This window comes from Perissodus microlepis, chromosome 12 (assembly GCF_051167445.1).
Source record: "Perissodus microlepis isolate ML-2025 ecotype Zambia chromosome 12, ASM5116744v1, whole genome shotgun sequence".
Classification (NCBI taxonomy): domain Eukaryota; kingdom Metazoa; phylum Chordata; class Actinopteri; order Cichliformes; family Cichlidae; genus Perissodus; species Perissodus microlepis.
Window position 1 is genome coordinate 35,756,158 of NC_140472.1, and position 25,000 is coordinate 35,781,157.

General features: G+C 40.4%; 3 protein-coding genes across 3 annotated transcripts; 2 read left to right on the plus strand and 1 right to left on the minus strand.

Moving 5' to 3' along the window:
• Positions 1 to 819: 819 nt before the first annotated feature.
• LOC146376796 (GTPase IMAP family member 8-like) lies at positions 820 to 24,868 on the minus strand. Its single transcript, XM_084945397.1, has 5 exons — positions 23,587 to 24,868; positions 11,353 to 11,400; positions 8,990 to 9,604; positions 3,248 to 4,408; positions 820 to 3,158 (listed from the first exon to the last, which is right to left on the minus strand). Exons 1-5 carry the CDS (start codon positions 23,603 to 23,605, stop codon positions 1,597 to 1,599), a joined length of 3,405 nt encoding a protein of 1,134 aa, XP_084801523.1. The 5' UTR covers positions 23,606 to 24,868; the 3' UTR covers positions 820 to 1,596.
• On the plus strand, positions 12,955 to 14,694 carry LOC146376797 (histone-lysine N-methyltransferase set-1-like). The gene is made up of 4 exons (XM_084945423.1): positions 12,955 to 13,093; positions 13,177 to 13,339; positions 13,459 to 13,651; positions 14,566 to 14,694. The coding sequence occupies exons 1-4, from the start codon at positions 12,991 to 12,993 to the stop codon at positions 14,692 to 14,694; spliced, it is 588 nt and encodes a 195-aa protein (XP_084801549.1). The 5' UTR covers positions 12,955 to 12,990.
• On the plus strand, positions 18,865 to 19,896 carry LOC146376798 (uncharacterized). The gene has a single exon (XM_084946676.1). It carries the CDS (start codon positions 18,988 to 18,990, stop codon positions 19,894 to 19,896), a length of 909 nt encoding a protein of 302 aa, XP_084802802.1. The 5' UTR covers positions 18,865 to 18,987.
• Positions 24,869 to 25,000: the final 132 nt, after the last annotated feature.

A 25,000-nucleotide genomic window follows, 5' to 3' on the forward strand; every position in this document is an offset into this window, starting at 1 on the left:
TCTTGTTACATCTGGATCAAACTAACAGCAGTTCATAAAAAGATCACAACAACAGTCAGACACGGTGATGGTAGTGTGATGGGCTGGGCTGCTGCTGAATTCTGCTCCTGAATCTCTCTACCAGAAAAACCTAAAGGAGCTTCGACCATCACTTCCTGCTCTGCAGCTAAAGAGCACTTGGGTAATGCAGCAGGACGATGATCCAAAACCAGCAAATTCTCCTTAAAAAAAGTTTTTGAGTGGCTGAGTCAAAGTCTAGACTAAAATCAGATTAAGAAAAAAATCCAATGTTTTTTGAGAGCTCAGGGATCCTGCATTTACCTGCAACGATGCTGAGAATGAAAAGGCACCAAAAACATAAACCCACTCATCCTGCCACAGTATGACTCAAGAAACAAGTTAAAACTTTGCTTAAAATTCCAACCTTTGTTTTTATTAGCAACAGTTTCTTTATCAGGACTTTGTTGTGCACATTACAATTACTAATTACCATAATACAGGTTATACACATTTTTCCTTATAGACAAAAACCTATGCAAATCAAATATGTCGGCATAGGTGGAGCCGTTCATGTAATTTGGTAAGTTCAGTAATATAAAAACACATAAATTCAGAGATGAATGAAGATGTTTGACTTCATCATTTAACAACGATCAGAGCTGATTACAGAGAAAAACTGTTTACATTAATAATTATGTTAGATTATTATTAATTATGTCATTAATTATAAATTTTTAAAAATCACATTCATAGATATTCATTAGAACAAATAAAAAATCAAAACATTAAAGGCATTTTGTCTGACTGGTGTAAATGATATGCAGATATGTTTAAATAATGAATAACTGCTGTGATATTTGGAGAGAACAGGTTAAATCATAACAAAATTTAAAACATGATTTATTCATCATAAGTGAAAGAAAAATAATAATTAAGTTTTCTTTCACTTGTTTATTTATTCATCTTGTGTTTATTACTAATCACGCATTTATGCAAAAAAACACAAAACAATCATAATCAAACCACATATATTCACAACAGAACAATATATGAAATAACATCAAGATTCCTTTTAACAACAATCTAATATTAAAAAAGAAAGAAAACATTTTGGTCAAATGGTGATTTTTACCAAACCAAAGAAAATCATTTAAATGAGTAATTTTACTTACATAGTGCAGGTTAACGTGTAAATCAAAATGATTATTATTGGTTACGAGTGGAGTTAGTGGGCGGATGGCCACGCCCCTCCCTGAGCCTGGTTCTGCTGGAAGTTTCTTCCTGTGAAAGGGAGTTTTTCCTTCCCACTGTCACCAAAGTGTTTGATCATCATCATCATCATCTGTAGGGTTTCTCTGTATTGTTGTAGCGTCTTTTTGTTACCATATAAAGCCCCTTGAGGCGACTGTTGTTGTGATTTGGTGCTATATATATAAATAAAACTGAACTGAACTATTTGAGATGATATCCAATCAGCAGCTTTTCTGTGGTCGTGATGAACAAGCATGTGTAAAACATGCAGAACAACAAGTCTGCACATTTTGTTTGTTTCTGTCCTCTAACAGTTAAAGAACAGCTGTAAAAGTGGATTTCTCTTTATAAAATGCTGCAGGTCGACGCGTCCTTGATCTCTTCGTTCAAGATTTCTTGCATTAACTTATTTAGTTGTTCTTCATGTTTTTCCTGGAGGTTTTCGATCCCCTCTTCATTTGTCACAGATCTCATTTCTTTTTCATGTTTTTGCATTAAATTCTTGATCCTATTCGAATAGTCAGTCTTTTTGGTCACACGTCTCACTAAGTCGTACATTTCCTTCTTATGTTCTTCCTTCTGAGCTGCTAAATCATCCACGTGTTTCTTCTGGGCTTGGTTGAACTCTTCAGCTTTCTTTCTGGCTTCCTGTTCATGTTTCTTCTTTAGATCATCCAGAGTTTTCTTATGAATTTCCTCCAATTCTTTTATTTCCACTTCTCTTCTTCTTTGATCCTCTTCTTTATTGGTTTTTTCACATTTCAGCTTTTCGTTATAATCGTCCTGTAGTTTTTCCATTTTTTCTTTCTCTTCCTCTCGTCTTTTGTCTTCGTCTTGTCGTTGTTTGTCCCACCATTCCTTCTGTTCTTTCTCCCACTGCTCTTGTTTTCTTCTCATCTCTTCTCTGGCTTCTTCCAGTTTTCTGTCGACATTTTCTTTTGCCTCTTTTTCTGACTGAATTTGTTTGTCCAGCGTTTCAAGTTCTGCTTCAAATTCTTGTCGACGTCTTTCTTCTTCAGCTTCCTTTTCCCTTTTCTCCTTTTCCCTGATTTCCTGTTCCTGCTTTCTCTTCTCTTCTTCTTCTCTAATTCTATTTCTCATTTTTTCGAGTTCTTTTTCTCTCTGTATTCTCTCTTTTTCTCTCTCTTCATCCATTCTTTTCTTCATAGCCTCCATTTCTTCCTTATGTTTTCTTTCAAATTCTGCCTTTTGTTCCTGAATCTCTTCTTCCTTCTTCTTTAAAATCTTCTGCATCTCCTTCCTTATCGCAGTTTCAGCCTCTTGCAGCATCTTGTTGGTGTAGAAGCTTCCTCCATTGTCTTTCACCATGGTGTCAATCTTTGCTATCAGCTCACTGACTTGTTTTTTATTTTGTTTGTCAGAGTTATTGAACACATGGTATCTTCCTCCACAGTCAGAGATCAGCTTCTTAAAGGAACTGTGACATTTCTTCTTGATGTAATCATCAACAGACTCTCCCTGACGCTCCAGATCGTCTCCTCTGGTTAAAAGAACAATGGTGAACTTTTCTGAATCCTTCCCAAAGAATTTCTTGATGAGTTTCAGTGTCTCCTTCTCCTCTGCTGTGAATCTGCCGATCTCTACCACCAGCAGAAAGACATGTGGTCCTGGAGCCAGGAGACTGACACATTTCACCAGCTCCTCTTGAATTTCTTCATTGGACAAACTTGTGTCAAACAGACCAGGAGTGTCGACCACAACAACAGGACGACCGTCCACCTCACTATTTGCTTTCTGACAGCATTGTGTGACCGACATTTGACTTGATGCAGCTTCAAACTCGTCTCTTCCTAAAATGGTGTTTCCTGTAGAGCTCTTTCCACAGCCGGTCTTCCCAATCAGCACAATCCTGAGACAGTCTGAGTCCTGTTCTTCACCTTCACCACCTAAAACATGAAAACAAGTACAAGTTAACACTTGTACAGTGGATTAAAACTCTGGGTCATTGGAAAATATCACAATCTAAACTACTTACCACTGACAAGTTTTAAGACTTTCTCCATTTGTGCGTGTAAAAATGTTGTAGTTGTATAACAGCACAGTTGTCCTGTAGGCTGACTAATTTTGTCCACAATCTCAAACATCTCTGGGATCTGCTGTTTTTTCTTGATGTTGAGAACAACAGATCTTCCTCCACAGCTCTGAAGGAGCTTCTGGATGTTCTTATTTTCCTTTAAAAAGTTACCAACAGCTGGATCTGTAGGATCTGAGTCCACAGTGAACAGAATCATGGTGAAGTCATTGACTCGAGAGCTGAATGTGTTCTGGATGGTCTCTAACTCTCTCTTGTCTTCATCAGTGAGAGAATCCACAGGTAGGACCAGGATGAAGGCATGGACACCCTCAGGATCACAGAGGGAGATACACTTGAATGATTCCTCCATCACTGCCTCCTGAGGTTTTCCATACAAGGCAGGCAGCTCCACCAGGGAAACCCAACGTCCACACACCTCTCCCTGATGTTTAACACACTCTGATGAGTTGGAGACTGAATGAAGCTCAGTCTGACCTAAAATGGCCTTGGCTGCTGAAGTCTTCCCTGATGATCCACTCCCAAACAGAACCAGGTTCAGACTGGACTTCAGATTGGGTTTAGCCTCTTCTTTTAACATGAGATATTTCCCCCAGTTTTCACTCACTATCTCATTCATTTCTTCCATCAACTCTGAATATTCTGTAGCAGAACAATTTTTTTCAAACCAGTTCTGCCTTTGGTTGCAGTCTTCAATGAGTTTTTCCACTGAGTTATTGCCTTTCTCCTCTTTCTGTGTTATAATGACCATTGAGTGTTTAAGGGCATCTTGACCAAACAAGCTCAGGACCAAATTCAGAGTTTTTCTGTCCTCTTCAGTGAAATCAGAAGGTTTCACTAACAGCAGCAGAACGTTTGGTCCAGGAGGACAGAGACTCACACAGCTCTTCATCACTTCTAACAGAGTTTTCACAGACAGACTGAAGATGTCGGGGGTTTTGACTACTTTTAACGGTTTCCCTTTCCACTCTCCAGAGGCAGCGCGACACTGCTTTCCTCCAAGAACTTTAGGCATATTAAACTCTTTCTTTCTAATGATGATCTTTTCCAGGGATGATTTTTTGTTCTCACTTTTTCCAAACAGCATTATCCTGAGTTCATGTGCTGAAAAACAAAAAAAATGACAAAAGATAAAACTTGTAAATTACCTTTAAAATTGTGACACACAGACTTTTGTCACCACAGTTTTACTACATTCTGTTACAGTGTTTGAAATATTAATAAGATCTCCTAATTTGTTAAATGTTAAATGTTTACACCACCACCATTTACTTCTTTTTTTTAAAACAGTTAGCTGATGATTGCTCACGATAACAAGAAAACTGCAGATGCACTCTCTACTCACAGCGCACAACCAGTATCACCTTTTAATATTATCTGCCCCTCTGTGAATCGCTGCCTTATCGTGGTGGAGGGGCTTGTGTGTTCCAGGGATCCCAAGTGCTATGTTGTTGGGGGGATTTTGCCACCTGGTTGTGTGTCTCATTACAAGTTGGTCCTGAGTGAGGGACCAGACACTAAGCCATTTAGAAGACCCTTATAAGACCCTTACCAGACCAAGGGAACAGTTTACCCTGTCAGGCATCCGGTTACCTGGGCCCCATTTTGGAGCTAGGACATGGGAGGCGACCCGAGGGAGAGCATCTGGTGACTTGCCTTAGCCCATGGGGCCTGGCCGGGTGCAACCTGAAGAAGGAACATAGGCCCATCCTCCTTTAGGCAACCCATCTTAAGACGCCATAGAGGTCGGGTGCAATGTGTGTACTAAGAACGGAGACACTGGCAGACTGATCCCTGCTACAGAGACTGGTGACTTGGACTCTCACCTCTCTGGTGGGGAAGGAGCCTGAGCTAGTGCATGAGGCCTGGGAATGCTTTGGTATTCCACCGGATAAGCTAGAGGAGGTGGCTAGAAAGAGCAAGGTGTGAGGTTCTCTGCTTAGGCTGCTGCCTCCAGAAACCAGAGTCTGGGGACAACAGGGACAAAGTCATCCCTCACCATAGGTGAGGACACCGAGGCAGTTATACAACTCGTTGGTGGCAGAGCTCCTGGGGTGGATGAGGTTTGCCCTGAGTTCCTGAAGGCTCTGGATGTTGTAGGGCTGTCTTGGTTCACACACCTCGACAGGATCTCATTGAGAGCCTTTAGATTGGTAAGCCAGGGTGGGAGTTCTCATCCTCAACAAGGTGGACATAAGGGGGTGCTCCAACTACAGTGGCTTGCAAAAGTATTCGGCCCCTTGAACTTTCCCACATTTTGTCACATTACAGCCACAAACATGAATCTGTTTTATTGGAATTCCAGGTGAAAGACCAACACAAAGTGGTGCACACGTGAGAAGTGGAACGAAAATCAGACATGATTCCAAACATTTTTTACAAATAAAAAACTGAAAAGTGGGGTGTGTGTAATTATTCAGCCCCCTGAGTCAATACTTTGTAGAACCACCTTTTGCTGCAGTTCCAGCTGCCAGTCTTTTAGGGTCTGTCTCTACCAGCTTTGCACATCTACAGACTGAAATCTTTGCCCATTCTTCTTTGCAAAACAGCTCCAGCTCAGTCAGATTAGATGGACAGCGTTTGTGAACAGCAGTTTTCAGATCTTGCCACAGATTCTGGATTGGATTTAGATCTGGACTTTGACTGGGCCATTCTAACACATGGATATGTTTTGTTTTAAACCATTCCATTGTTGCCCTGGCTTTATGTTTAGGGTTGTTGTCCTGCTGGAAGCTGAACCTCCGCCCCAGTCTCAAGTCTTTTGCAGACTCCAAGAGGTTTTCTTCCAAGATTGCCCTGTATTTGGCTCCATCCATCTTCCCATCAACTCTGACCAGCTTCCCTGTCCCTGCTGAAGAGAAGCCCCCCCAGAGCATGATGCTGCCACCACCATATCTGACAGTGGGGATGGTGTGTTCAGAGTGATGTGCAGGCTTTATTCTTGCCGCTCTTCCATAAAGGCCAACTTTGTGCAGTGCACGACTAATAGTTGTCCTATGGACAGATTGCCCCACCTGAGCTGTAGATGTCTGCAGCTCGTCCAGAGTCACCATGGGCCTCTTGGCTGCATTTCTGATCAGCGCTCTCTTTGTTCGGCCTGTGAGTTTAGGTGGACGGCCTTGTCTTGGTAGGTTTACAGTTGTGCCATACTCCTTCCATTTCTGAATGATGGCTTGAACAGTGCTCCGTGGGATGTTCAAGGCTTGGGAAATCTTTTTGTAGCCTAAGCCTGCTTTAAATTTCTCAATAACTTTATCCCTGACCTGTCTGGTGTGTTCTTTGGACTTCATGGTGTTGTTGCTCCCTTAGACAACCTCTGAGGCCGTCACAAAGCAGCTGTATTTGTACTGACATTAGATTACACACAGGTGCACTCTATTTAGTCATTAGCACTCATCAGGCAACGTCTATGGGCAACTGACTACACTCAGACCAAAGGGGGCTGAATAATTACGCACACCCCACTTTGCAGTTATTTATTTGTAAAAAATGTTTGGAATCATGTATGATTTTCGTTCCACTTCTCACGTGTGCACCACTTTGTGTTGGTCTTTCACGTGGAATTCCAATAAAACTGATTCATGTTTGTGGCTGTAATGTGACAAAATGTGGAAAAGTTCAAGGGGGCCAAATACTTTTGCAAGCCACTGTATATGGGGATCACATTCCTCAACCTCTCCAGGAAAGTCTATTCCAGGATGATGGAAAGGAAAGTCCATGCTTTAGTCAAAACTCGGATACAGAAGGAACAATGTGGTTGTAGTCCCAATCACGGAACACTGGACCAGCTCTTAACCTCACAGAGATATCTGAGGGTATATCTGAGGGTGCATGGAAGTTTGCCCAATCAGTCTACATGCGTTTAGTGGACTTGGAGAACGCATTTGACCGTGTCCCTAAGAGTATTCTTTGAGAAGTTCTTCAGGGGTATGGAGTGTTTTGCCTGTTGCAGCAAGCCATTTGATTGTTCTACAACCATTGCTAGAGCTGGGTCCACACTGCTGGCAACAAATCAGACTCCTGGTGGGTGTTGGACTCCAGCAGGACTGCCCTTTGTCACCAATCCAGTTCATTATTTTTATGGACAGAATTTCTAGGTGCAGTCCAGTGGTGGAAGGCTTCCACTTTTTTGGCATCACAAATTCGTCTCTGCTTATTTTTTCAGATTATGTGTTTCTCATCAGTTTGGCTCATCGGGTGGTTTCCTCCAGCTCGCACTGCAACAGTTATAATGGATTGGATTTATATAGCGCTTTTCAAGGCACCCAAAGCGCTTTACAATGCCACTATTCATTCACTCTCACATTCATACACTGGTGGAGGCAAGCTACAGTTGTAGCTACAGTTGTAGCCACAGCTGCCCTGGGGCAGACTGACAGAAGCGAGGCTGCCATATTGCGCCATCGGCCCCTCTGGCCAACACCAGTAGGCAGTAGGGTAAAGTGTGCCCAAGGACACAACGACCAGGACAGAAAGCCCAGGGATCGAACCGGCGACCTTCCGGTTACAGATACGCTTCCCAACCCCCTGAGCCACGGTCGCCCCACATCCAAGTGTGAAGTGGCGAGAATGAGAATCAGCACCTCCAAATCAAAGGCCATGGTCCACAGTTGGAAGAGGATCTCCACCTTCTTTCAAACTGGAATCGTTCAAACCTGAACTGAAGTTGGAAAGTTCACAGCCAGACGCAGATGATCTCACCTCTCCATAATCCATGAGTTTCTAAAATAGTTTCCTAGAACTGTTATCAAGCTAAACACCTTTCTTACCAACAGTACCTTAGACTACGTCCACACGTACACGGGTATTTTTGAAAACACCGATTTTTCTATGCGTTTGGGCCTTTCGTCTACACATTAACAGCATTCTGGGTCACTGACAGCTGAGACTTTTAAAAGCTCCTGCCAGGGTGGAGATTTTCAATTTACTCACGCAACATCAATGGTGTGCTCCGTTTTTGACGTCACGCTGTGCACCACGTTATTGTTTACATGAGATGAATTTCAACAATGGCGGATAAAGACAAAATACTGTCTATCCGCTTTTAATCTTACTATCTGCAGTTTTCACAGGCTTACATACACACACACAGTTACTGTCCCTCCGCTAAGAAAGACAGAGGCGTCAGAGTGAACTTCGGACGTGGTTTCTACATTCGACACAGACGTTGTCAAAACCCAAATCCCGACGTCCGTTTTGAATAAATGTAATTTTTTTTCAATTACATTTCTGTATGCTCTATGCATGTTGTTCATTCCTAACTTGTGAGTCTACACAACAGCCAAAATACTGTCTTTAGTTATTAACATTTGAAATAATGAAATGGCACTTGCAAAGTAACACAAAATTAGCTGCCTTTCAGAAAAACAAAAACTTTTCAGAAGTACTGAAGGTTTTGTGAGGTACAAAAGCCTGTTTACTCTTTCCCTCCCAGGCTTCTAGACTTCTGATTGGCCAACATTTCATTTTTAGCGTTTACATGTGGACGGGATTATATTTAAGAGCTGCATCATTTAAAAAAAAAGTCATCTCCAGGATTTCTTTCAGAAAGGTAGTGAGCCAGCAGTTGTCAGGAGTTTCCAGACAGTTTTACAAATTGCAGGATTTGTAAAACACTGTTGAAAACCCTGAACTTAAACCTGACCATCAGATTATACTGTACAGAAAACACAGTTTTAGACTCACCACCCCTAATAGGATCCAAGCTGGCAGGGACTTTTTCTTCCTCATCTTGACTGGGTGAAACCGATGTTTCCTCACTGGAAACTTCCTCCCTCATGCTCTTCTTCACCACTGTATCTATGGCTGCTAACAGCTGCTCTTGTTCCAGGTTCTTCTGCCACAACAATTTTTCTCTACATTTCTTGATTATGTCTCCTAACTGTGGATGCTGCAGATACTTTTCAGTGGAACTTGAACTCTTGTCTTTGGGCATTATCAGAACCAGTGAACGATCAAATGATGGATCACCAAAGAGTTCAAGGACCATTTGTAGCCTCTGTCTGTGATCCTCAGTGAAGTCTGCAGGCTGGAGGACCAGCAGAAACACATGAGGTCCAGGAGCAGAGAGTCTCACACAGTCCTCAACTTGTTTCGTCAGATCTTCTGGGGAGATTTTAGGAGACAGCAGATCTGGAGTGTTGATGAGATCGATTTCTTTCCCCTTCAGCTCTCTTTTGACTCTCAGACAGAGGTCTGCTTTATCCTCAGAGCTGAACACAGTCGCTCCCAGTATGAAGTTGCCCACTGAGCTCCTCTTAGACCTGTTGTTCCCCAGCAGAACGACCCTCAGCTCAGACACTGAAAAACAAGTTCAGTTACTGAAAGACTGAGTTTATTTTAAACACACATTTTTAAATTATTCATTGATTTTTTGTAGAAACTATAATATTCATGTCTCATTCTGTGATGTTTTAACCACATTTTCTTCTCCTTTTGTAAAAGAAATGAAACGATTCTCTTCTTCAGTCTAAAACAGTTTAAACATGTAGCAGACGAAAGTTAGCCTGTTAATGTCTAATATTTTATCCATGTTGTAAGATGTACATATTGGTAATAATTTAGATTCCAATGGTTATAGATAAGGAAACACTTAAATAAATGGGGAAATTCATTTCACTTTAAAATCACATTTTAGCATCATTTTCATGGTTAATTAATGTTTTTCTAATTTTTAAGTTTCTGTTGTTGCTTTAATCCACTGTAATAACGCCCATGCTGGGCAGTCGGACCGCTGCACTGTAGAGGCTGTAACCAGTGTTGGGGAGTAACTGAATACATGTACCGGCGTTACGTATTTAAAATACAAAATATGAGTAACTGTATTCCGTTACAGTTACCGTTTAAAAAGGTGGTATTTAGAATACAGTTACTTTGTTGAAATAAATGGATTACACGGCGGTATTTTCCTGTGTCATAAGGCTCTGTCCTCTCTATCTTTGGTAATATTTTTGGTGAGTGCGAGGGAGGGAGAAAAAGGAAAAGTACGAGCTGTCACGGAGCAGAAACGGGAGCTGGAAGCATGTAAATATAATAATAACCACTGCAGCCAAAAAGAGTGCCTGACGAGCCCAGCTGTAAGTAAGCTGTTAAGACTCGACTGTACGCTGTGTTCGTGTTTCCTCTGAAACAATAAGCTCCGTTGCAGCAGCCTTTCAACGCCTCTCTCTGTCTCTGCTAGCAAAGTTGACCCAGACAACAAAGTCAAGCTAGTTTTCAGCTACGAGCCCGACACGAACCCGACGTATTAGCCAGAGGTCCCTTTACTACGGTTCGGAGCCGCGGACCTGTTTTATATATGAGCGCAATAGTTTTCTATACGAGATCTCTGCAAAAAGTGCAGCCTTACCTAATGTCCACCTACTGTTACTCATTTATATTAAGATTTAAACATCTGGCTGGTGTTGGTGTGGAGAGTAACCTTCAGTAATAGTAATAAATCACACAGCAATAGTACAGTCATTATCATGCTTTTTACTAAGTAATCCAAAGTATTCAGAATACGTTACGAAATACATTTTGGGACATGTAATCTGTAATCTGTAGTGGAATACGTTTTAAAAGTAACCTTCCCAACACTGACTGTGACTAGCTGTGGAGTCAAGCAGTTTAAATAATTTTGTCGTGCAGCGTACAGCGACATTCATGTGAGTTCAAGTTTGTGGAAATTAATATTTGTGTATTTGTTTTCAGCTACAAAGCAACTTTTGTGGATTATTTCAACTGCACAAGGACACATGTACGGCTTCACTACCAGCTAGTGATTTCCATGGTCACTGAGCATTTTTACTCAATTTCTTCAAAAATATTGACAGTGTGAACAAAACAGAAATATTAAATTTAATCAATTTAATTTCCCATTCAATGCATTAAAGATTTTGACCTGTAACTACTGGACTCATAAATAAGCAGGAAATCAGGCTGCAGGATTTAATAGATGCTTCGTTCTCTCTTTAAATAAGAAAGCTCCTGGCATAACATTTCATACCTCTAATCCACCAGTTTTGCTTATTTTATTCATGATATGAAATGTTGTTAGTTTGACTTACAGTCCTCAAACTCTGAGCTGCTGTGTTCTGGTTTGTTGAAATCATCATCTGCAAAAATACAGAAACATGAATCAGTGTGCTCCAATTTACAATTTCAGGCTGAAAATACAAGAATCTACAAATGCTACGGGAATAAAGTTTTAAAATATAAAATTTTTTCAGTCTAGCAAAAGTAAGTTTAGTTTGTTAACTGCTCTGGCATCACCTTTACACAGACAGTTTCAACACATACAGATCAATATTTAACCCAAGCTGTCAGAGCTCACCACTGCTTACATCAGTACAAAATGAAAAATGATTACAATTAAATCATCAATCATCATAATTCAATTAGCTCATTAAATGGTATTTCCTCCTAAAATCATTTATGTTCAGTGAAGATAAGTAAATAAACACTGTGTGTGTGTGTGTGTGTGTGTGTGTGTGTGTGCATCTATGTGGTATGGATTGACATTTGACCTGACGCTGTACCTGGGCTCCGGGGACATTTCGACTTTTTGCTGTGTATTCATGTGTCCCCCTAAAACATGACTTGTAAATGCATTTTTAAGTGTCTAAATAATAATTTTTTCTACTTCTTATGAGGTCATTATTTATCTTTTGACCTGTATTTGCTTAAACTGTAGTGTAAATTCATTTATTAAACTATAATTAAAAGATTTTCTGATTTTCTTAAAAGTCCACCTATACCCCTCACTTGATTTTTGTGTATTCCAATTTATTGCACAGCGACGTTTCGAGTTAGAGTGGATGTGTGTAAGTACTGCAATTTAATACACATTTTAAATACACGCGGCCGGAAGTCATTGTGATTGGTAGGCTATATATATAGGCGGTACCTACAGGAAACGGCGCCACGACTTCGCGCGCGTGCCCTTTAACAAGTATATGTCGACGGCAATACGAAGACGGATTAAAAACACAAAGGTAAGCCTTTTTTAATGTAAAATGCACCATGACTTTAATACTATATGAAATTATAGGTGCACAGGCCTATATTAAACTGGTTTAATTTATGCTTTATGGACTGTTAGTTAGTCTTTGAAGAAGTAAAACGGCCTCAGCGTTTGTCATTGAGTAAATAAAATAGGGCTGACGACTAACCGCGTCAACGCGATAAAGCGGGCTAACCCGTGTTAGGATTTACTCGGTGTTAAAGCATTATTGTGGCTTAAACGTGTTAATGCCGACATCGCGACTAACGCGATTAACAATTAAACCAGCGCAGTCTGAGTCAAAATCCCTGATGTTGCTGTCAGCTAATTTCGGGCAGTTTGTCCAATGTCTGTCCATTCTGCCCTAAAATAAAAGCAAGGGGTATAAGTGTATTTAGTCGTGTATTTATTTATATGCCTGAAGAAAAAACTTCTTACAGTTTTGATGCCTAAACTTTCTCAGTACTTGTATCACTCTCTGCAGTCGCCATTACAGAAATGTCACATGTCGCCATTTTGAGAACTAGGCCTTTAACATTTTAAAAGAAGGCATAAATTAGGACTATGAATAAGTCAGCTGTGTTTATGCTGTAAACTACACTACTGCTAGTTCTGCTACTACTGATGATGATGACAATGATGACGATAATCATAATACTTTATATGCTTTGGTAATACAGGCAATCAAAACGTACAGGAGAACATGCGAAGGAGACGCATTCCTCCACGGGAGGATGCAGTCTGTCATGTTTCTGCTGGAAGGGACAAACTGGGACTTGATATCCACTACATAAATGCCTTCAAAGGTAAGTTGGTCTTTAGTTTGGATTAGATTTGGAGTTTGTCACTTTGTCATTTGTCACTCACTTGGTATGCCTCTGCAATTCAGGTCGGGGCATTTTCACGACTGTTCCATTCCAAAAAGGAGACTTCCTTTTGGAATACAGAGGTAAACTCATAACAAAAGAAGAATGTGAGCGGAGACACAGAGTTTATCATGACAGCCTGAAGGTGTTCATGTTTGAATTCAAGTTTGATGGAAAACTCTGGTGGTGCGTATTATATCAGTGTAGTTTGATTAAGATTAAATTACACATTGCTTTTGATTTATGAAAAACAAGCTTCCTAACAAAAACTAGTTAAGCTAATACTTTTTTGCCTAACCCCACAGTGTGGATGCATCTCAAGAAGATGGGTCATTAGGCAGACTTGTCAACGACAACCACATCAGTCCAAGTGCTAAGATGAAAATATTAAATATCAATGGAAAGCCCCATCTATGCTTATTTGCAAGCAGAGACATAAGTCCAGGCGAAGAAATAGACTACAATTATGGTGACTCGGATTGGCCCTGGAGATGCAAGGTATTTCTACAATTGTACTTTTTGGAACTGATAAATTGCATACCGTAAGCCATTTTTACATTTGTACCTACTCAAATTGGCTTAACGTGACTTAGGGCATCTAGTTTTCCACTGAAATTGAGTATCACCTACTGTGCCTGGGGTCACTATAGCAATGCAGCCGAGCATCCAGTGATATAAATGCCACAGCAAGCATGGACGTCAAGGTGACAAAATGCCTGCTCCTCAGTCTATACTTTAGTGTTCAATTCAGGGATCACACTGTTAATTTTGGTCGCCATTTCAATGATGGCTTGGATTTTCATGAAGGAGGCGCACTCATAACTTATCGAGTGACACCATTGACCAGCCACCTGGTGGCATTCAGTCGGTCTATGTCAAATTTTCTGATCACTTTGGATCACTTGGAACCTTGGTGCAGTAGTTACTGAAAAACTACATGGTACTATAACCTACTGGAAAAACAGGGGTAGGTACTAATGGAAAACAGGCAATTGTGATGGCTGCCACATCAAAGCCATCTAAAAGCACTAAAAAAATATCAGCAGGTATGCAGGAATAAAAAATGGCTTTCAGTTTCTAAATTTTAACAGTGATTGATGTTTAATGTGATTCTAGCCTCTTTAGTTAGATTCAGTTTAAATTTTGTCCCTCGAAGATAAATGGGCCCTAGTGATAGTTTGTTGCTGCTACAGGTGATTGTTTTACTCCTTTAGCAATGGCTTAAAAAAGATTAAAGAAATCACACGGACTATTTTTCTCTTAATCATAGGACCTTAAATTCTCTATACATGACAGTGAATATTTTAAAGACATTAGCTCGAAACTTATCTTTCTCATACAGTTTATTTAATGTTTCAAAAGCCTCTTCAAAAATGCACTGTATTTTCATTTTCTATCTGTTACACACGAAGACTGAGACCAGCCAGATTCAGAAGACTGTGAGCTGCCTAAAGCCGCAACCAAACAGCTTTCCAAACAATGATCTGGACCTGAAACATCCAGAGCCTGAAAGGGTAAATATAATCCAGTATACCACTTAATGAGGCCTTGAGGCGACTTTTGTTGTGATTTGGCGCTATATAAATAAAATTGAATTGAATTGAATTGAATTGAATGAACTAATAATTTAATCTATCATCATTCTTTATGGATGCTGTGTGTGTGTGTGTTTGGCAGTCACCTGGGTGTGATGTGATTTACATGGACCGTGGCTTGTAGGTCCTTTTCATTGTTTCAAAGTGCAAGTCTGGATAACATCTGAGTGTGTGTGTGTGTTAACCACCCAAATGTGACTTAGGAGGACCACACTGTTATTGGGGGACTCCGTCAAAGTTTGCTTCATGGTGACATCACTCTGGTTTTAGGAGGGGTCTTCTCGTATTTTTTGACAGTTTGACCTACAGCATGCAGAACTGACTGCATGTGCTTTGTTTCTATGTTGAAATGGTTTGAAACTCAGGCTTGAACATTAAGATAGATAGTACTATACAACTTCTTAACTTGTTTTAGGCACTTTTTACTGCTGTAGTGCATGGGTTCTCTCTGGCTGTGTACTCTGGCTTCTTCCCACAGTCCAAAGATGTAGCTTATGGGGTTAGGTTAACTGGTGATTCAAAACTGCCCTTTGGTGTGAATGCAAATGCTTGTCCTTCCATGTTAGACTGGTGATCTGTCCAGGTTGTACTGCCCTATGGTAGCTGGTATAGGCCCCAAACCTGCTACCCCACAATCCTGATAAGGATAAGTGGAAGAGGATGGATGATTGCAAAGGAATCAGTTGTTAATTGGAGTGACAGGCTGTCGCAGGGTATCACATTGACAGACTCTACCACACTCACACCTATGGGCAATTTAGAATTACCAGTCCAGCAAACCCCACTAACTGGATGTCTTTGGGCGGAAGCTGTAGTTGCCAGATACAACTCGGGTGAGAGGCATTGTACACCCATCATATTTGGAATAGGTTCCAGCCGCAAGGATAAGCAAATAAGGAAGGATTGTTTTTTTTATTTTGTTTTTTTTTTTATTCTGACCCACCTCACACAGATAAGAATTTATGTGCCATTTTTAAGAAGCTGCAGTGTTTTAACTCAATTTGCTATTCTAGATAACAATAAAGTGAAAGAATCAATTCCCCTAGTCCCAGTAAAATGGTTCCAGTAGAAAGAAAGCGAAGAGGTCGATTGCGTTCAAATTTTATACTGGGATGAAGTGTATTAGTTGATATCTGCAACTGAATTGAAAACACCTCACCTTTCCAACTGTCCAAAACAAATAAATGTTGCAATATTTTGCTAACAGTGTCACAATCATCGTCTGGTGTGCACAACAATATCATCTTTGGACAAGTGCATTCAGTGTGTGGGACCGGTTTCCTCCCTCAAGTGGCTTGGCTATAAGTGCAAAGGTGAGACATTTAGTGAATAGGTACAGTATACAGTAAAAAGCATTAATAGAGTTCAACAAGTTAAGACTAGCTGAAATGAACACTGCTCCCTTTTTAATCAGTGGGTGGTCACGTCTAATTAAAGAAATGTAGTATTACCTCATTGGTGCAGGACCTTGTAAAAATGGTATACTTGGGATTGTCCTCAATTCCCCATTCCATAACATAAACTGCTCAAAATAATAAAGGGAACACTTAAACAATGCGATGTAACTCCAAGTCAGTCACACTTCTGTGAAATCAAACTGTTCACTTAGGAAGTAACACTGACAACCAGTTTCACATGCTGTTTTGCAAATAGAGTAGACAACAAGTGGAAATTATAGTCAATTCACCATAATAAAGGACTGGTTCTGCAGGTGGTGACCACAGACCACTTCTCAGCACCTATGCTTTCTGGCTGATGTTATGGTCACTTTTGAATGCTGGCGGTGACTTCATTTTAGTGGTAGCATGAGACGGAGTCTACAACCCACACAAGTGGCTCAGGTAGTGCAGCTCATCTAGCGTAGCACATCAATGTGAGCTGTGGTAAGAAGGTTTGCTGTGTCTGTTAGTGTAGTGTCCAGAGCATGGAGGTGCTACCTGGATGTGGAGTAGGCCATAGGAGGGCAACAACCCAGCAGCAGGACCGCTACCTCCACCTTTGTGCAAGGAGGAACAAGAGGAGCCCTGCAAAATGACCTCAAACAGGCCACAAATGTGCATCTGTCTGCTCAAATGGTCAGAAACTGACTTCATGAGGGTTGCTTGAGGGTCCAGCGTCCACAGGTGGGGATTGAGCTTGCAGCCCAACACCATGCAGGATGTTTGGCATTTGCCAGAAAACGCAAAGTTTGGCAACTTCGGCACTGGCACCTTATGCTCCTCACAGCTGAAAGGAGGTTCAAACTGAGCACGTGACAGTCTGGAGATGCCGTGGGGAACGTTCTGCTGCCTGCAACATCCTCCAGCATGATCATATTGGCAGTGGGTCAGTAATGGTGTGGGGTGGCATTTCTGTGCCTGCCAGAGAGCCTGACTGTCATTGGGTAACAAGATGAGATCCTCGGACCCTTTGTGAGACCACATGCTGGTGCGTTTGGCCCTGGGGTCCACCTAATGCGAGACGACACTGGACCTCATGTGGCTGGAGTATGTCAGCAGTTCCTCCATGACAAAGGCATTGATGCTATGGACTGGCCCGCCTGTTCCCCAGACCTGAATCCAATTGAGCACATCTGGGACATCATGTCTCACTCCATCCACCACAAACTGTCCAGGGGTTGGCAGATGCTTTAGTCCGGGTCTTGGAGGAGATCCTTCAGGAGACCGTCCGCCACCTCATCCCGAGCATGCCCAGGCATTGTAGGGAAGTCATACAGGCATCTGGAGGCCACACACATTCAACTACACACTTTCATGCCATTCAACTACCTAAAGAACAAAGTATTTAATAAGAATAATTCATTCATTCACATCTGGGATGTCCTTTTTTTTTGGGGGGGGGGGGGGATTAGCAGTGTATGTGTAGTCATTAAAATATCCTTAAGTGTGAACAGTTTTGTTTTTTTTTCAGCATTTGACATTACTGCAATGCTTTGACAAAAAACTACTTCACTTAAATAGAACTGCAAAGCTAAATTAAGTCTATCAAAATGTGTTTCAGTTTGTTTAGGGGTCTGGCACAAATCCTGCCTTGCAAAATTGGCAAATCAGAATTGTCACCAGTCAACACAGGTGTGTATCCCATTCATATTTGGCTTGACTTTTTTTCAGTTTATTTTTTACCTGTCTAAAGTATTGATCAATTAAAATAACTTTTATTCTTACATTCCAGAAAGAAGAAATTTCTGAATATTCAGGGGAGGATGGATTGCCACATTCAGTTCTGGATCAAATATCAAGCGATGATGATGGCAACCACAGCATATCAGAAGAAGAATATGTGCCAGATTCAGAGTCATATGATGAAGATTCAGATGAAGACATCTCATTATTGCCAAGCACATCAAAAGGTCTGCTATGCCAAGATGACATCTCCAAAGCGCATGAACAATCAGATTCAACGAATTTAATCCACAACTTGACAAAGGACAAGCCAGAAGATAAAAGTGAGCTTTGCGAAACTGAATCAGAAAAAATGACTTTAAGTAAAAGAAATTACTGCTATTTTTGTGGCAAACCACAAGCTAAAATTTCCCGCCACCTGAAAACGCACAAAACGGCTCCTGATGTTGTGCATGCATTTTCCCTGCCTAGAGACTCAAACGAGCGTAAAAGCCTGTTAGAGAAATTGAGAAATAAGGGAAATTTTAAGCATAATGCTGCAGTTTTGCATGGTGGAGTGGGACCACTGAAAGTGAAGAGAAGACCCAAGATTAAAGCAGTAGAGGGAAAGTTTGCTCATTGCTTTTATTGTCAAGGGATGTATGTTCGCAAGGATCTTTGGAGACATGTCCGCAGATGTCCTAACAAACCAAAAGATGACACGGATAAAGAACCTGGAAGAACCAAAGTACTCGGCCTGGCTTTAACTCTGGAGTCTCAGTGTTATCCGCAGGTGTCAAGTGGAGTGTGGAAGGTTCTTGCTGTTATGAAACAAGATGAGATTGCCTCAGCTGTGCGAAATGACTTTACTGTTATTCAGTTTGCCCAGTCCCTCTACAATAAACATGGACAAGACGCTACAAAGTATGATTATATACGACAGAAGCTTCGTGAAGCGGGACGTTTGTTGTTGTGTCTGCGTACAGAATTCTCAGTGCATAACATGGAAGAAGCTATTAAGCCTGCTAACTTCCAGAGAGTTGTGCAAGCAGTAAAGAAAGTTTCAGGTTTTGATGAAGAGACACTGTCATACAAAACTCCAAGCCTTGCGCTGAAACTGGGACATACACTGCATAAAATGTCTGACATTATCCATTGTCGTGCCCTCATGACAGAGGATGAAGCCCTAATCAAGTCCACTGATGCGTTCAAGAAGTTGTATGTCTCCAAATGGTCCGAGATGGTGTCTCACCGTGCCTTGAACACATTGAGTGAGGCAAAGTTTAACAAGCCATCAACATTGCCCTTTACAGAAGATGTTCGGATTCTCCATCACTACCTTCAAAAATCTGCAGAAAGTGCCTTTTGCAGCTTGGAGAACGAAGCCACAGCTCAGAATTATGCCCAACTTGCACAAGTTACACTCTCACAAATCATTGTGTTCAATCGAAGACGTTCTGGAGAGGTTTCAAAGATGCGCCTCAAAAGTTTTCTTGAAAGAGACAAAACGGCACTCCACACAGATGTTGCCATGGGGCTCTCAGAAATGGAACAGAGACTCTGTAACTATTTCTGTAGAATAGAAATAATGGGAAAAAGGGACAGAAATGTTCCAGTTCTTCTAACACCAAGCATGCTGGATGCTCTGTCACTACGGGTTAGTAGGAGGCCTGACTGTGGTATTTGTGCCACTAATATCTACCTCTTTGCAAGACCCCGATCAATGAGTCATTACAGAGGAATGGACTCCTTGCGTGTTCATGCACACCAGCGTGGAGCAAAGCAGCCTGAGTATCTAAGATCGACACAGCTCAGAAAACATGTTGCCACACTCTCACAAGTCCTTAATTTGAAAAACAACGAACTTGATCAGGTTGCAGTTTTCCTGGGTCATGATATCCGCGTTCACCGCGAATTCTACAGATTACCAGTTCCCACAACACAGCTGGCCAAGATTTCCAAACTGCTTTTAACACTGGAAAAAGGACATCTTTCCCAGATCCAGGGGAAATCACTGGATGAGATCGAAATTGAAGGTTTGTATTGAAAGGAGCAAATATTAGGGCAGTAGTTGAATATTATGCTTTATCAACAGAATTAAAACCTAAAAGCACAGACCATTCTGTTAAATGTCCATGATTTAAGGTTCTTGAAGTCTATTGTTTCATCACTTTGCAACATTTGGCAAACTGCAGAGTGGTGGCCTTAAATAGTAAAACTATGTACTATAATTTCCAGTATTTGTTCTGTATTTTGTCATATCTCGTTGTTAATGTGAGGTTTTTGGGGGGTTTGTGTTTGTGTTTGGTTTTTTTTTGGTTTTTTTCCCACAATTTCTCAGATGAAATTGCATTAAGTGATGCTGAAACAAAGGACAGTGAGAGTGAATCAGATGATGATGACACAGCACTCACAATGTCGGCATGTGGCACCAGTGAGCCTGTACATGCAGTAGCTGATTCCACAAACACAGCGCAGCTCCAAGACACTGTAGATTGTGGTAAGTTACCACTAGCTTGGTTTCTGTGGATAAAATGTTTGTTACAAATATTAAAACTTAATCAAATTGTGTAATCAGCAGATGAAGGACCACTCACAATGCCTGCAGCAAGTGAGACTGCTGCTCCCTCTGAAGGTAAGGGGTGCAGTTGGTTCTCTAAGCTTATGGACACGTTCTTTGTAATTTCGTTGCAATTCTGTCTCTGTACACCACCACAATGGATTTTAAAATCAAACAATATCCATATGTGTTAAAGTAGACTTCCTGCTTTAATTCTAGGGATTTGACGGAATCATCACATCACAGCCATTATGCGTAGTCCATTATTCTCAGAAGCTCAAGGGTAATTGTATAGCTGACAAACAATTTAATGACTGGGTGAGGCCTGTCTACAGACTACTTCATGTGACATACTATGGTGCTTGCATGATGCATTCTCATTATCCAGGTAGGTAAGTAAAAAGGTTGATTCTGAACGTAGTTTTTTCAGTGGGAGAAATGTTTTGTCACTTAGATGTTTGTGCTTTAAGGTTCTTGAAGTCTATTGTTTCATCACTTTGCAACATATGGAAAACTGCAGAGTGGTGGCAAAAAGTCACTTGGATGAGTGACAAAATGTTTCTCCCACTGAAAACGCTACGTCCAGATTAACATAATCAACGTTTTGGGATTTACTTACCTGGATGATTGAGCATGCATCAAGAGACTTTTATTCAACTTTTTATTCAGTCTTTTATTCACAGTGGAACACTAAATGTTGTCTCATTTTAGAAATTTGATAAATTTTCAAAGAGAATTTTAGCTCGTTTTGATATTGATGGTAGCAACACATTTCAGAAGTTAGGACAGGGTAGCATCCATTCTTTTAACAAGCAAATGTTTTTTGTTTTTTTTTGTTTGTTTTTTTGTTTGTTTTAACTACTACTACTTTATATGTCTTCCAGATAAAAATGCTGCTCAATCCCACAATTCCCGAAGAGCTCCCAAAAACATGTGGTCCAAGGCTGAGGTTGCTGCAGTGATGAGGCATTTTAAAGACCACATAAACGAAGGGAAACTGGCCACCAAAAATGAATGCAGTCATTGCAAATTGGTAGAAGATCCGGTGTTGGCAGGAAGAACAGTTCAAAACATAAGAGATTTTGTAAGAAACAGAGGATTAACTGCAAAAAGGCAGACAAAAATGAACTAAAATAACTGTTTAGCCAGATGTGGTTTTACATCTTGGTCAGATTGCCGAATTGTTGTTAAAACTGACTTATTGTGCAGCAGGCTGCCTCACTGATGTTCTGTTTAAAGAAAAAAAAAGTTCTTGTTAATTACAGAAGTAGTTTGTATTTCATAATTTTTACATTTAATTTATTTAGGGTTTTTTTTGACAGGTTCTTATTTTAATATTTTTTGACAGGTTATATTTAAAATAAAAAATTATAAATGCATATTTTCTCCCCTTAATATTTACCTTTAAACTATTAAAATTCATTTTAAATGTTTTTAATTTTTCTGTTTTCTATATTTTTATATTTCTGTGGGAAGCGTGGGCATTTTTGTCCATAGATTTCTTTTTTTATTTATGGTTAAAATTAATGTTCAGATCCAAGAACACTAATAAAATGATGTTCCAGTAATCCTGTGTCCTGTCAGATGTGTATTCATGGTAATGATGAGCTATTTAAAAATTACATCATTGTCCCTTTAAAGACCCAATATTGGTTTTTTTTGGACCTCATAAAACACATCGCTGTCAAGTGGACAATGTCTCCAGAAAACACAATAGAGTCTGGTTGGTGTGTATCAGTGTATCTAGACTTCTATAGGGAGTGTATGAGGCCTGAAGTGACCCAAATTTTTTTCAGATTTTTTCGAACACTTTAACCTCGCTCCCTTGGCTCTAAGTCCTTTGAAAACGGTAGTCCACTTAAACCACCACCGGGCGGATTGACGTAGTATAGTCCCTCCATACCACATAGACCCGTATGTGTGTGTGTGTGTGTGTACATAATCATATACTGTGCATCCCAAAAGTCCCCGTTCACTTCCTTCTTTCATTGCTTGGGCATCAGTGAAAGCTCAGACTTTACAGTTCTTGTAAGACGATCACTCGCCTGGCTCGCCAACACCGAAGCTGCTGCTTAGCAGGTTTTTCAGTCCCTGACTGCAGTTTAATGTGAGTTTGAGAAACTTTATGGACGTCACATTAGTGCATTAGTGTAACACATAACACAACTTGTGCAATCCATAGCAAGTTTCTTGAAACGCCTCCTGGAGCAGGCGTTCATGCAAAGCCAACGAAGGTTCATCAAAGGGCTGCACTCTAACTCAGCATCACAGCTCGATTCAGTGGCTGCTTCAGAGAGGATAAAGCTCTGCCTGTACCAGCTTCAGGTTATTCAGAAATTTAAAGCAGCAAATTATAATGATGACTGTAAATGTGTGAATCACTCCTGCAACCTCCGTCCTGGAAAAGTTCAGTGACGAGTCTCTTCTCTCTGGTTGAAGCTGGTGGTTTAGTGTGCAGAGTCTGGCCTGCAGCGAGGTCAGGGAAGGGATGCTGCAAAATGTCTGAGAGGCTCATGTCCCAAGATGGCTGAACGTTGAGCTGCTCATGAGGAGGTAGACAGCTAATCTTCACAGTGTTGGAATGTGATGGCAAAACTAGCAAGTAAAACTGCAACAGCTTCTTTGTTGATGCTAAAATCATGAATAAACTCAGTTTGTTGTGTAATTTGTAGGAACTTATTAGAGTATATAGAGACTCTTGGGACACCCTGTGAACACATTTAGAGTTCAAGCCAAGAGAAACTTTTTCTTTGTCATCAAATCACAACAACAGTTGCCTGAAGGCATCTAACACATCAGGCACACTAAGTTAGAAGTTAATGATCTGTTCGATTGAAATGAAACCTTGAAATCAAAAAGTTTCATTTGGAGCTGATTTATGTGCTGAACATAAATGTTTTTTATGTTTGTTTTTAAGAGAAAACTAATTCAAGAAAAAGTGGAAAAAAACTCATCATATTTGTTTCTCTGTTTACAAAACAGAGAATTATTATTATTATTATCATGATGGGTTTTTTTTTCTTCCAACAGGTGAACAGGTGTGTTGCATGGTCTTAGAATCACAGTAAGTTACCAAAAGCCAACAGTGCCAACCAATTTTCACACTCCTGTCAGTATAAAAAAATGAATCTGATCTCAGCAGGCTGCAGGTCTCACCTGCAGTCTTTCTGGACTCACCAGGTGCTGCTGCTGCCATAATGTCACTGCTGAAAGACCACCGACTGACTGACCTGGAGAGAGGAAAAGATGATTTTAAGCTCTCTTGTGCTAAACTTGCTTATACAGACACATGCAGTATCATACAGTAAGTCTTTGGATGAGCAGTGAATACTAAATACTTTAGATTGTGTCCCCAGAACTCCAGAAAAACAATGGTCTGCACAGCTCAGATGCCAAAAACACAGTAAGCTGTAGTGCATCAATTATTTAATTATTATTTTGTAACTTTGATGTGTTTCTTTGGTCTGTTGTTCAGAATGATGCAGACAGTTAGCAGCTACGTCAAATCTCCAAGCAAAGCCCTATAGTCCACATAAAGACCTTGAAAAGCTCATCCATGCCTTCATTACTTCGAGACTAGACTATTGCAATTCTCTGTACATGGGCCTCCAATTCTCTCTCCTCCAGCGTTTGCAATTTGTTCAAAACACCTCTTAACTGTCACCAGAAGGCATGATCACATCACTACTGTTCTAGCCAATCTACACTGGCATGTCCGATGTCCGCATGTCAGATTCCATTCAATCGTTTAAATCACGCTTAAAAACTCACCTGTTCCATCTAGCGTTTGAAGCAAATTAGTTTGGACTTCCTCCCAGTCTGCAGTTGTGCTGTGTAACTGTAACTGTAACTGGTTTTAATTGTTTTTAACTGTTTTTGTTGCTTTTGTTGTTTCTGTTTTGCTACCTTGTGTGAAGCACACTATCCTTTTTAAATGTGCTATAGAAATAAAATATTGATTAATTGATTGAGTTAGCAAACTAAAGTTTTTCTTCACAAGCACTGAAAACATTCATGCTAAGCTTCTAAGCAGTCATTGTGTATTATAGGTTTCCTGTCATTTGTTTCATTTTTGAGTATCACTGAACTTTTCTTCTGCTTTTCTTTGTGTGAACATGAACAAGAAATTTGATGTGAGTAGTTTCACAGTCTGTTAAAACGATGAACTAAAATGACCTTGTCCAAAACTTGGTGGAGCTGAAAAACTACGTAACAGAAATCACTGAAAGTGAAGAGAAATGTGGAAGTGCAGCAAGACAGCAAGAGCAAAGTAACTCTGACGTGAATGATCTGTTTTTGGACAAACGAGGTTTAAAAGATAAATGTTTGTATTTTAAGTGGATTCAGAAGGTTAGAAACACACCTACACAAAGTGAGACCATCAACGAGCCATTTAGAGAGGACTCAGCCTCAGAATTATCACAAAAATTGATTTTATGAGCTAAAAATGAAAACTCAGACTGACTCAAACACTTAAACACTTAAAAACATGTTAATACTAAACAATATTGGCGCTTTCTCAAAAATAAAAAGTGGACAGCATTATTTTAGCTCACTGAAACGCTCTTCTGGACTCAAACTAAGACCCTTC

Coding starts and splice junctions, on each gene's coding strand:
- LOC146376797 (XM_084945423.1), top strand. CDS start 12,991: ATGCGAAGGAGACGCATTCCTCCACGGGAGGATGCAGTCTGTCATGTT. Junction 13,094..13,176: donor CTACATAAATGCCTTCAAAG/GTAAGTTGGTCT, acceptor TCTGCAATTCAG/GTCGGGGCATTTTCACGACT. Junction 13,652..14,565: donor ATTGGCCCTGGAGATGCAAG/GTATTTCTACAA, acceptor TTACACACGAAG/ACTGAGACCAGCCAGATTCA.
- LOC146376798 (XM_084946676.1), top strand. CDS start 18,988: ATGTCTGACATTATCCATTGTCGTGCCCTCATGACAGAGGATGAAGCC.
- LOC146376796 (XM_084945397.1), bottom strand. Junction 9,605..11,352: donor CAGCTCAGAGTTTGAGGACT/GTAAGTCAAACT, acceptor CTTGTTTTTCAG/TGTCTGAGCTGAGGGTCGTT. Junction 4,409..8,989: donor CTTGGATCCTATTAGGGGTG/GTGAGTCTAAAA, acceptor TTTGTTTTTCAG/CACATGAACTCAGGATAATG.